General features: G+C 40.3%; 1 protein-coding gene across 2 annotated transcripts in view; it reads left to right on the plus strand.

Annotated features, from left to right (window-relative positions):
• CDHR3 (cadherin related family member 3) overlaps nt 1-13039 on the plus strand; it is a 49346-nt gene that overhangs the window by 5478 nt on the left and 30829 nt on the right. Inside the window, exons 1-3 of one of the 2 annotated variants that reach the window (XM_077338148.1) lie at nt 10575-10680; nt 11510-11709; nt 11856-12024. In XM_077338148.1, coding sequence (XP_077194263.1) covers nt 10638-10680; nt 11510-11709; nt 11856-12024 — 412 coding nt within the window. In that variant the 5' untranslated portion in view covers nt 10575-10637. Of the gene's footprint in view, nt 1-10574; nt 10681-11509; nt 11710-11855; nt 12025-13039 lie in introns of those variants that run through there. The other variant, XM_077338147.1, reaches the window with a different exon arrangement.

Consider the following 13039-nt stretch of genomic DNA (forward strand, 5'->3'; position numbering starts at 1 on the left):
GGCAGTGTCTTCTTTAGATCTGGTACAGCTTTATTGAGATTTTGTAGTAGATCAACCAATGGCTTTGGAAGATGCAGGGCAAGAGGAGAAAGATCAAGGAAGAAAAGGTAAAAGTAAAGAGAAATTTCAGTAATATTTTCTTGTGTGAAATTTTATTTGTAGCTGGTCATGCAGGGCTGGACGCCTCTATAAGGTTGCCACACTCTAGCTGGGGCCTGGGGAATCTCCTGGAATTATAGTTCTACAGAGATCAGTTCCCCTGATGAGGGTAAACTCTATGGCATTATACCATACTGAGGTCACTGGTTGAGGCTGGCCGGAATCTACGATATCTACTGGGCCCTTGAATCTCCCTCCCTGGAATCCATGTACCAGAATCTATAATATGGACCTGTTTCATTGCTATTCCATTACATTTTTATCTTCTGTTACTAGTTTATTGGCAAAACTGAGTTCAATGTATAAATCTTTATGTTCCATGTAAAGCACCCTGAGCCTCAGGGGAGGGTGATATTGTAACTATAACAAAATAAATAGATAAATAGATAAATAAATAGTATACACACCAGAGACAGCAACACCTCTATCAATCTTCCTGTTATTTCCTCCTAGCTTATAAAATCACATGCAAAGCCAACCTAACAGGTCAATCCTAAACAGAGTTACAGTCCTCTAAATCCATTGAAGGAAATAAGCTTAGAAGGCTATTACGCTTCTTAGGATGGCATTGTTATAGTTCAGTCTTCATATTCTGCACTCCATCAGTATATTTATTTATTTTGTTAACAGGGATAATGATTTCAACAAGCCATATATTTTATTAAATATAAGATGTTACCTAAATACAATTGATGAAATATTTTAGTCGCATGCAAATATTTATAGTTTTGTTGATGCAGAGGTCAGCTGGAACCTGACAGCTGGAACCTGATTATCTGGCCTTCCTTACCCTAGCAGTTTTAAACTTAATCACTGCCATATTAAAAGTTGTTTGAAACTGTACGACATCCCTGTTCTGACTGTGTACTACGGCTGTAGTATTTTAATAGGAACAATTTGTTTAGTGACAGGCTAGAGAGTTACCTTTCTAAAATGGAATATAGTTTCTCACCTGTAGTTTCTTAGTGGGTTCAGAAATAACAACAGCAAATTAGGTGCGACACAAAGCCTCAGAACCATTCTTGACACTTAAAACATTTTTGTCTTGTTGCACATTGGATCACGGGAGGCACTTAGTTAGCAATTCCTCTTCCAGGTTCATATTCTGTCAGAACGAAAAGACAAACTTATGTACATGAGTAGCAGAAGATAACCAAATATCTTTTCAAAATCAGTTAAAAGCATGCATGGCATTAGCATTATTCATCGATCTACTCTTTCCTGCCTTTCTTGGAGGAGCCTGTTATGAGGTAGGTGTCATTTCATGAGGCAGGTGTTGAGTGAGGCACATTTTCTTTGGAGGGTAAAAGTAAAGGTGGTATTCATTGGTTTTCTCAGTGCATGGTTTTCAGTGACAAATGGTTGGGTGGAAAGATAGTGGAGAATCACCTGGAGTTACCCTATGATTTTGGAGCCTCTAGAGTCCCAGGGGCTGCCCTGTCATATCCCAAACTGGTTCAGTTCACAATAAAATCAGAGTCCAGTAGCACTCATTTGGCTACTCATTTGGTTCAGTTCAGTAAAGCAGTTTTGTTTGTGGTCCATTATCCAGTGAAAATATATGCAGTTGCAATGGAGTTGCATAAGCAGTCAAGCACACATCTTTCAATAAAGGAAATAAGGCTACATTTCGGAGGATATTCTCAGTAATGTATTTATTTTGAAACATAATCTTTGTGTTTAACTGATTAAAAAATACAACCGTAATTCTTAGACCAATTCCTCATGAGGAATCTGTCCCTGGACAGTTTTTGAATGCTGGTGGCTTTTAGAGCCCCCTCTACATAATGTTGCCTACATTCCAAGGCTGTCCAGTAGCTGGGTCGAGTTTTGGCCATTTTAAAATCCTGATTAGGAGAATCACCAAAACTGGATTTACAACCCTAAATCGCATGTATCATTGGTGAGCAACCAATGAGCAACCAGGGGTAAGCCCGTATGGAGGGGGAAAGACACAATAGTCTCTGCACTGTTGTCCCACCCTCACCCTCACACCTGCCATCCCCTCTCCATTTCCTGCTCCAAGTAATTTTTTTTGTGGTCCAAGTTGTAACAGGACCACAAACCTACATTCTCAAAGGTAAAATAAAATTGTCATTAAAGTGTCCACTGTTCTTTTGGGATAGGTAAGCAAAACACAGCCCCTTTTCTGTTTTATGGAGATGGGGAATGAGCTGGGAAAGGGTGTGTGTGTGATCGGGCAGCCTTGTCCTGATCGATCATACGGGGGTCTGAGCGCTTTGTTTTTAAGCCAACCATTTACACAAAATATCTTTTTGGGCTCCAGGGACCATGTTCAGTATCTCAGAAATCCACCCAGACAGAAATAAAGTGCAAAAGAACATGAATCCCAAAGAGGGTGGATGCTGTATTCTGGCATTACCACATAGCAATTTGGAAGTGCCTTTTGTAAAAAAAATAATAATTTCAGGGCTGGGGGAGAAGTTTCAGTCCACGAGATAACTGCTTTGCTGTGATTGGTGGCTTGCTGTGACTGACAAGTCAAGGAGTGGAGGGAGAAGTTTGTTTTGCTTTCCCTTGCAGCCTTGTTAGGAGGCAAAAAGCTGTGATGGGGCAGAGGGAAAACACAAGAGGGGTCTCCCCGTGAGGAGGGCTGGAAATGCAAGATTTACCATCCCATGTTTGCAAGCAGGAAGCCACTTGCATTTTACCCCTCCTTGTGGAAATCATCTTAATATATTCGATGAAGGTAAATTCCACTTGTGCTGATGCTCTTAGTTTAGTTTAAATTTGGCTTAAGATACAAATGTTACCTTTTGAGTTTTAGCACTTTTAAATACATAGTGTATCGAGAGCAAAGAAACCCTTCAAAAACATGCTAACGATCACAGTATATGCTTATTTCAGTTAAATAACACCCTCACTATCTGTATTTTAAACTTTGCCCTTTAAATCAGCCTAAATTTTTAAATTAATTAATCAATTAATTTTCATGGAATGTAGATTGTGCCATTATGGTTTGTTGTTGAAAAGTAACAGCTCAATACAAAAAGAATATATCCCTCCACTGTTTCTGTTAAGAGCAATGGGGTCTGACATACCACTAAGGTGATTATTGACTTTCATGTCATGCCTTGTATTTTCTCTGCACAAGGAGCTGGGATTACTTGCAGCACTAGGTGGCATTATTCCCCAGCTCCAAGGGCAGCAAAGTTTCAGGCAAGAGAACAGCCTCAGGCAAATGCAATGTGAAATCCATCATGATCCACCCTCAGGGCTCCTGCATTTAAACCACTATTTTGTCTCAGAATCAGGCTAAATGCAGTTATCCCAGTAACTGCTCTCCACATCACTACACACAGCAAATTTGGTTTATCAGCTCCATCCAACAGAACTTTTCCCATACCTCGGCGCTGCTGCTATTTCCCAGCAAGTTGAATCCTCAGCAGTTGCTCCAACTTTGTGGTACCCCTTCTTCAAAAGGGACTTTATTTGGAGGGATCTTTTTTTCTTCATTTTGGATCTGACTATCCCTATGTGCTCCGCACGTCCTTTGAAAAGGGGTTGTGTGTTCATGTTGTCATGTACATCATCAGCTACAGAACCTCCTTTTCTTGTGCATGTGCAGTAACATTATTACATTATCATACCATATAAAACGGCATAATCCTTCCAATAATGTGTCACTCTGATTCACCCTCACTGGAGAACATGCCCCCAAGACGGTGACAGCAGTCCCTGGCTCATGGCCAATCAAAGGCTTTTCCTCTCCCCCCTGCTCCTCTTTCTCCTCCATGCCACTTCCCAGCACTTGCCATGAAGAGGAAGAGCAGCCAGGAGGTAAGCTGGGGAGCTGAGGACAGCTGTCCAACTACACTCTGCCAAGTTCCACTACAGCCACCCCACACTCCCCGCCCATCTGGACATTGGGAAGACTCAGGAAAGGCTATCTGGCCGTACCCCATAGTAACCACATGATGCACCCAAGCTTCCTAGCCATGGGGAGAGCTTGCGGGGAGCATCTGGTCCAGCTCACTGACTGGCCTTCCCAACTCTGAAGGATCAAGGGCTTAAGGGCTGACGGCGAAAGGCAGCAGGGCTCCTGCAGAGCATGGTGGTCCAGTCAGTGAACTCAGATGCTCAGCTGTGTAAGGGCCCTTCTGCCCTCCCACCCTTCTATGGCTCATTTTAAAAACTGGCTTTGCTACTAGGAGTATTATAAAAGCGTTGTATGTATTGTGGGAACAGCTTGGTTGCTGCCATTTTAAAAAATCCCCTGCTCCTCCTTGGTTGCCAGCTCTGAAAACCACTGGTGATAATCAAACTGGATACACCAGTTGAAAAATTATGAAGCCTGCTAAATGTGTCCTTCTGTACTTCATCATATGCAGTAATGTTATAACATCGTAACATTGTAAAAAAATTAAGTACACTGGTTGCTATAAGGGAAGAGAAGGGGGAGCAGAACAAAGAAACAATACAAATACATGGCATCAAAATCTACCCACCCACCCCTCAAAAAGTAAAAGAAAGGAACTTCATGGAAATGCCTACATGAAACCTTGTTGTCCATTTTGTCCCCAAGCTATAATGTTGCTATATTATAATGAAAAAATGTGTTTTAATGCAGTCAGCATTACCCTTAAAACAATTAACTGGATTGTTCAAGTGACAATATGAGGGGTGGATGGAGGGTGGTTGACAAGGTGAACATGCAACATTAATAACACAAACTGGTGGAGTAGTGGGAAACCAAATCCAAAATCAGCAATTCCCCACTGGAATTTTCCATACTGGAAAACTGTGAGTTAAGATCTATAATGGGGACAAATCAGTGTAAAGGAGGAAGGGAGGGGGACAAAATTTGGATCTATTCCTAGGGAGACAAAAATGTGTGCAGGAAGTTTTGTATTGTTCAGTTATTTAAGAATGCCAATGCATGGGTTTGATGTTGTGCAGAAATTATATAGGACAGTTTTTTAAGGGGTAGCACCCACACATTAGAAATTTCAAAAAAAATTGTGCCATTGTACACTTGATGGCACATACTCATCAATCAAGAAACAACAGTTCTTACCAGATAGTATAAGGGCTGAGTTATATGAAGCACATAGACTTTCTGTGTTATGAAAAATTAGAAAGCTCTTAGTAAATTGATTGCCCAGCACTCTGAAATTGGGTGAGGGTCCTGGCAATTTCAGCCCCCACTCCTGACATGGTGCTTAGTTTTTCATTTTCCTATCCCTTGGGCTCCATGAATGACACAGATATTAATTCACCTCACCCCACTGCTCACGCAGGCTTTCAAATGGACACGTCCAGCAGAGGACAAGAAGGTAGATATTCCATTTTAAGCCACTGAAAGGAATAATGGAACTGGACTTCAATCTGTAGTGTCTCTTAGTGTACAAAATGTAATTTTCTTCAATTAGTCTCACGATACCCAAACAAATCTGGCTATTAATGTACCATTTGATCCAGAACTATAGAGCTCTCAGAGGCCTACCAACTCTACCACACTGACTGACTGATATGGGTCTCGAGCTCTCATGAACCATGGCTGCAGTCCCCAACAGCAGTTTCCCCTCTGCCCTAGTCATCCATCAGTTAATGCTCCTGGGATGTCTTTTCACCTCCCCCTATAGAACTCTTACACTTCCTTTCTCCTCGGGCTCATTTCGAGTCTGTCAAGTCATCCAACCACTACAAGCGTCTCCACTGTCACTCTTTTCATGAACACACCATTGTGCTGCAACAACACACACTTATTCCATACACTCTCTTGTCAAGTATGGGCCTCTTCTCAGCAGGAACAGCCATGATTATCAGGAACTAATTGCTTTCATATATTTGAGAATAGCATAAGCACTTATAGTGAAGGACTGAAGAGAATTTCAATTTTTTTTTTCAGTTTTACATTAAAGCAAGTGGCAATGGAAGCTCCCCAATGTATTTTGTAGGAAATTATACATTCAATGCCACCAGCTTATGTGGAATCCTCCCACTTAAAGAATCAGGGAGTCTCTTTTCCACCAAAGACAACAGAACCAGGAATGGAGTGCAATTTCAGGCTGTTGGTCTGTAATGTGGGGGGCAGAATTATTTCTGTAGTGTTACAATGCTATCATTGTCAGGAAATCTTTTGTCATTTCATTAAAAAAATTCTATGGGGAACTTAATATTATAGTTCCATTTGTGTACATAGCAACCCCAGAGCTTCCGTAACAGTATGTAAAACAACTCCTTTTCCTTTGTGCCCTTTGTGACTTCAGACATTTGTGTATTTGCCAATCTCATCAACTCGGAAAGCTGAGCAATTATATAGTGGTATGTAAACTAGCAAATAAATACATTGTAAATTCTGCAGTCTGCCAAATGTATTTAGTGGCCTTTGCATCTTGAGACAAATCTAGATAAAATTGTTCACTTAATTTAATCTCTTTTCAAGTTACACGTCAGATGTAGGCATCAAATAGAACTCCCTGCAGAGAATACTAAGACTGTTTCTCCATTTATGATTTGCCGAGGTTTTTACTGCACAGGATTCTAAATGTAGGCTCTGAATTTACACCTGGCATTCTTCATCAGCGATTTTCTTCAATTACTGCTTAGGACTCCAATCACAGCGTTGTTTTGCATTTTTGTCAGGAGAGTGGGCGGTCCTGCCTCCTGTCATGCCTCTCCCCCATTTTTGGTCAGTGCAATTAAAAATGTCAGCCACAATAATTTAGTATGTGGATGCTCCCTGGTTGTGAGGGGCAGTTTTGTGCTCTGGTTGCTTTTGGCTCCCTTCCTGCGTAAGCCAAGACTTATTGAGACCCCCACCCCCAGTCTCTAGATTCCCATGGCACTTGAATTATGCAAGAGGGTGGGAGGTGTCTTGTGTTGATGTGGGCTCAGTCACCATGCATGCACGAAGACAAAGCATGAAGGCTACCATTACACAACTGTTTATCAGCACAAAAGTTAGGAACAGTAGGGGGACATGAAATGAACCTTTAAAAATTGAAACATTGTCTAACAAAATATCAAATCAGGGCTCAACAATGTAATAATACTATGTGAACCAACTACCCAATTCACTGTACTATTTACCTAGGAAATAGGAAAACTACAACTTTGTGTCTCTTTACTGTCTGGAGTTCAGGTTGTAGGAAGTGTGATGAAAAAATGAAATGCCTGTTGTGCCTTAACTCATGAAAGTGAGTTTAGATGCTGGAGGGGGAGACGGGAGAGGAATGTGGAGTTTTAGTTCTTCACAGTCTTACAACCCCAAAGAACTGCCAGCATAGATTATCTCCTGAAGGAACCTTCTCATATTAATAAGCGGGAAAGATCAGGCAGAAAACAAAGCTACATAGGATAGCTTTCGAGAGTGTTCCTTATAAGTGGACATTATTGTTGTTATAAATTCACATTGTAACACGATACGATACAATAACATTTATTGTATGTAGCCAAAGGCCATTACAAAACACAATTAAACCAATATGGCACAAATATAAATAAATAAAACAATATTTCTCCAATATTGTGTACCTAAAAATGTAAACATGGACAACTAAGTTACAATAAAAGGGATAAAATGGTGTATCAAGGTGGAGGCTCCTGTAAAAATGCATTAGCTCGAATCTTCCTGGCAGCCAGAGCAAAAAGTGCCACCCTATATGAGATATAGGGGTCGACATCTGATAACAGATAGGTGACTTTGTTAAAATCAGAAATAGGGTGAGAGTTTGGTAATAACTTGGCAAGGAATTTGCCCCTGGGTTCGGAGTACAGGGGACAAGCCAAAACATAGTGGGACATTGTAATGCAATCATGCTCAAAATTTTTAAAAAATATGGAGGGAAGAGGAGGCGGGCAAGAGGAGAGATGAGAATGCAGGAGGAAGGCAGACTCAAATCCCAAGTCTCCTCACTGGATAACTGCAAATTGCCTTCCAGGGAAGGGGGGAAAATTTTGGTTTATGAAGATTCACAAACCATGGGGCAATCAGGGACTGCATTCATATCTGCTCCTTAAGTTTTTGTGTAATAACTCTTGTTATTCCTCAAGACTTTAGGAATGCTGGGATAGAATTTTTCTTGATTGCAGAAAAGGTTTAAGTTTGCTACTTTCCTTTGCATTGTGTATTATGGAAACATTTTGCATTACTTTTAAAAGAAACAGTAGAGGAAGAATACCAGTTTGTTACCTGTGATAGTGATCTATTCTACTTATGGGTGGGATAATTTTAAATTTCACATTCCATTAAGAGTGTAATAAAATTAACATTATTTTAGTGCAGTAATATCCTTTTATTAAATAGAGTCATCCTTTATATTGATTCATCTTTACAACAGTGGCAATTAAGAAGCATGGTTTTGCATTTAAGAATGTGAGCCCATAACTCCATTTCCAATACTGTGGTGTTTGAGCAACTCAAGTAACCTTTTAAAAATACTGGTCAAAATGTTGACTGAGGTCCCTTAGAATAGCGATCCCCAACCTGTGGGCAGCGGACCACATGTGGTCCTTTGACTAATTGGAGGTGGGCCCCGAAGGACGTCTTCCCCCCCCAGCCCTTTACTTCATCCCCCCGGCCCTTTACAACACACTTTGGGTGTCATTGTCTCCCATCACTCCCAGATGGGACTATCTCGTTGCAGAGAAACAAGCTCAAGGTTCCCATTGATTTGTCATTGAGTTAAAATTTCCATGAAAATAAAATGTTCCTTATGTTCATTGTTGTGGCGTGTCTGTATCTTATTTTGAAGGGATGTTTAAACATTACCATAGCGATCAGAGAGCATTAGGGCAGTGGTTGAGAGTAGAGGAGTAAACTACCCCCCCCCCCCATACTGGGCCTCAGTAAAAGGCGTTGAATGGTCCCCGGTGATAAAAAGGTTGGGGACCACTACATTAGAAAGTTCTCCCTTCACTAAGTTGATCAGCAGGAGATGAGAGATGAGAGATGCTCTGTTCCAATTTATTACGCAAAAGAGATAATATTTGCAGGGACTTTTATGTAGTTAAGGGGCTGAACTAAGGTGACCAGATTTTAACATTGGTAAAGCCGGACACCATTGACTGGGGGGGGTTCTTGATTTAAAATTTGGTCTATATGGAGCAACAACATTTTTCATAGAACGCATAGAACGCAAAAATAGTATTGTAATATATATATATATATATATATATATATATATATTTAATTTCAACATAAGAACAATTTGCCAGGTGCTCCCAGATGTCCCTCCAAAAGTGGGACAATCTGGTCACCTTAGGCTGAACAAAACTTTTCACAGTCATCTGCAGAGCTGAAATGATAGAGCTTTTACCTTTTTAAACTCTCGATGATTGCCTGCAAGATGAGTGCCTGTCAGGGAGACTTCCCTTTCTCCAGAAAAGACTTTTGAACTGGTTTTCAGCAGTGGGTTAACAACTTTGGTTTGGGAAATTTCTGGCAATTGGGGGGAGGCACCTGAGGAAGGTGGGTTTGGGGGAGAAAGAGAAATCACAGCAGGGTATAATGCCATAGAGTCCACCCTTCCAAGCAGCCATTTCCTCCAGGGAAATTGACCTTTGTAGTCAGGAGATCTCTAGTTCTCACCTGGAAGTTGGCAATCATACACATATCCTCCCTTTTCAACTTCATGTATTTTGTAGTGATCAAGGCCAGACTGACTCATGGCTGGAGATTTAGCAAGATGTCATCCAAATCAAGTTTGTTAACTGTTAAAGCCAATGTATTTCATAATTTCTATAGAATTCCTATTTTGCAGAGCAGGGGAATCTTTATTTTAAGTATTATGTAGCCACCTTTTCAACCATTAGATCTTTCATATATTCCAGAAAGAGAATGAGTGGTTCCAACCCATGATTTATCTTACTGATTTTATATCGTGACTACCAACAGAGCATAACCATAAGATCTAGATTGATATTTACAGATTCTTTTTTATCCCATTGGTGTTCACCACCCTCTGTAAAATAAAGGCTGGCTCTCATGTATGAAATCATAAAATGAATAGGACTATATTTTATGATATATTGCCATTTCTCCTTCACATTGATGCTAAATTCCTTGTTATTATCTTTTTTAAAACATAGAAAAGATTGTGGAACCTATTTACTAGAAGCATAATTTAAAGTTAACATTACAGTCCTTTAGTGTCATATTTGCTACTTGTGGCCACTTTCTTCTTTGCTAAATGGCTGAATACTATCTGAAGTTGAAACCACACAGATATACCTTGTGTTTATTTGAAATATGATATTGAATGTAAGATGACACCCCTCTGCCCCACTAAATAAAATTTACTAACTTACATATGTCGAAGGACTGTAGTGAGTCATTCATGGGAGAGCAAACAGGCTGATGTTTTAGAAACTGCCTTAGCTACAGCAAAACCTTTGTTTGAGTTGCGACTTTTACTGCTTGATAAGGAAGACATTAATCAATTGGGCCAATATAGGCTGAGAGAAACATATCCAATCCTGGCTATAGATGACCACATTCTAAAGGAAAAAATATGTTGTGCTTCTGCCTCATTCTTTTGCTGGGAAAAATATCTGGTAAGAAAGCAATTTTATTACTTTATTACCTATGGGACACATAGATAATTTATTTGTAAATTCACTGTTTGAAACAGATAACAATAGTTGCAGGCATTGGTTTCTCAGGCCACAGGGGCAGTCTATAAGCAATGGTACTAATACTCCTGTATGGATGTGATTATATAATTTGCACTCAAATAAGACATGTTCGGTGGTCTCAGTTTGACCCTCACTGCAGATACAAAGGTGACCCATGAGAGGGACTCTCTTAAATTTTCCACTCAGATATGCAGAGGGTATGGCACTATAATGAAGGAGGGTAAAAGATCTTCTGTGTTTGGAATTTGCAACATTAAATAAGGATGGCATTAATGTGTTCCTAATTAATAGATCTTTCCTAAAGAGAGGATCCTGGTTTTTATTGAGATCATGTTGCCTCCCTACTTCCATCACCCTTGTCTTGATAAGATCTAAAGCCTTGTCATAGCCCATAGCTAAAATCAGTTGGCGTGAGAGACCATAGTAGCCCAGCTTTTTTGTGAGTGCCATTTTCAGGGTGGGACAAAAGAGTCCTTCAGAATTAAAGCTGCAAGACCCTGCTCTCAGAAATGCTATTTTAACCAAAATATAAAGGTAGAAATCCAAAACCTGGACTGAACGTTTACTAATCTTGTCTCAATCCTAACTGCTGCATTTGAAACATAGTTTGATACCTGCAGAATTTACCTCAGAAATTTAGACTGGACCTTTTCTGGACTATCTAAATATCCAGTTATACTGATTGGTGCCCCATGAATCAGTTGTTATTTGTTAGCAGTATAAATTATCTCTTTTTTGTGCTCTGCAGGAGGAAGAATGCTGTCTTTCTCAGGTTTGCCTGGTACTGGTGAAGTTAAAGAAAATTCTCCAGCTGGAGCTTGGGTGTATACTTTCAATGTTACTTTATCACCATCCAATATTTCATTGAAAGGAATTCCTATAATAATAAACTCAAACCCACTCACAAAGGCTTTCAGGATCAATCCAGTATCTCTGCTTCAATACAATGTAAGTTTGATCCCAAATATATTCCTGCTAATTCTTCAGCTTGCTCTGCTTATTGGTAACAGAAAGCATTGGTTACCTATACTAATTTTGTTCTATAGCTAGAAATTTAAATTTGTTGTTTCTTAATTATTCCTTTTTTACTGTAGGTTGCCACCAGTGGAGACCCTATTCTAGATTATGAAACTATGCCCCACACATTTGAATTGCAGATACTTGTTCATGACGATGCTGAAGCACGTGCCATACAAATACTGACTGTTGTGGTGGTTGATGAAAATGAACCTCCAGAATTTCTAGGCAATCTTGCAACCCAAAGTGAGAGAGTGTTACATATTCTTTATTAACTGAGTTCTGAGATATGGTGAAAAGGTTTAATTTCAAATGCATCAGTGTAAAAAAAAAACCTTATATGCAGACAACACCCCCACCCTCATTTATATTTTCTGCATGAAACTGATCTGGATGTGTCTCTTGATTGGAAAGAAAAGCGCCTTCCACCACTATATATGCAGGAGAGTAGCAACAGGAAATCTTTACAGAGAGCAAATAATTTTGTGTTCATGCATTGAGAGCTGTTGATATACCCAGCCATTTTTGCTGCAGAGACCCAGCAGGATTGCCTGTTCCCAGTCAGACTGATGATATGACATCTTAGCCTCAGCAGATACCTCTGGTATCATCCAAGTAATGGTAGCAACTTACCTCCAAATTGTAAATAACCTTTGTCTATACATTTACATTGCACTGGGAATAACGCTTGTGAAACACCATGAGAGAGGTTTCCGTAATAATGACCTTTCATACAGAGTCATGAAGAAAAGATTGAAAGAAATGTCATGCTGTTCTAACACACTCACCTCAGCCTGTAAGAATGTCAGTAGCTTTCAATCACTGACTATTCTTGAAGGGCACCCGACATACCTATAAGGAGTAATAAAGACGCCCAGCCCTTATTCACATTTAAATGGAGATGATCCATAGCCTGATCTCATTATATAACAACTGACCCTATCTTGGTGCATCATGGGGGCATCAGCAGATCCTGATGGTTCCCCCAGCGATCGTCTGGCCTGATATAGACTCTCCTAGAGTCTTTCATGGAGGGACCAACGATCTTCTGTGCCATGGCCTCAACCATAGACTCAGCAGAAGAGCTCCATTTTACAGGCCCTGTGGAATGCAGAAAGCTACCGCAGGGCCCTCAGCTCTTCCAGAAGCTCATTTCAGCAGGTTGGGGCCAGGACCGAAAAGGCCCTGGCCCTGGTTGATGCCAGGCGGCTTCCTGGAGGCCAGGAATCACCAACAAGTTGGAACCCACAGAGCATAAGGC

The sequence above is a fragment of the Paroedura picta genome, chromosome 5 (genome assembly GCF_049243985.1).
Source record: "Paroedura picta isolate Pp20150507F chromosome 5, Ppicta_v3.0, whole genome shotgun sequence".
NCBI classification, from domain to species: domain Eukaryota; kingdom Metazoa; phylum Chordata; class Lepidosauria; order Squamata; family Gekkonidae; genus Paroedura; species Paroedura picta.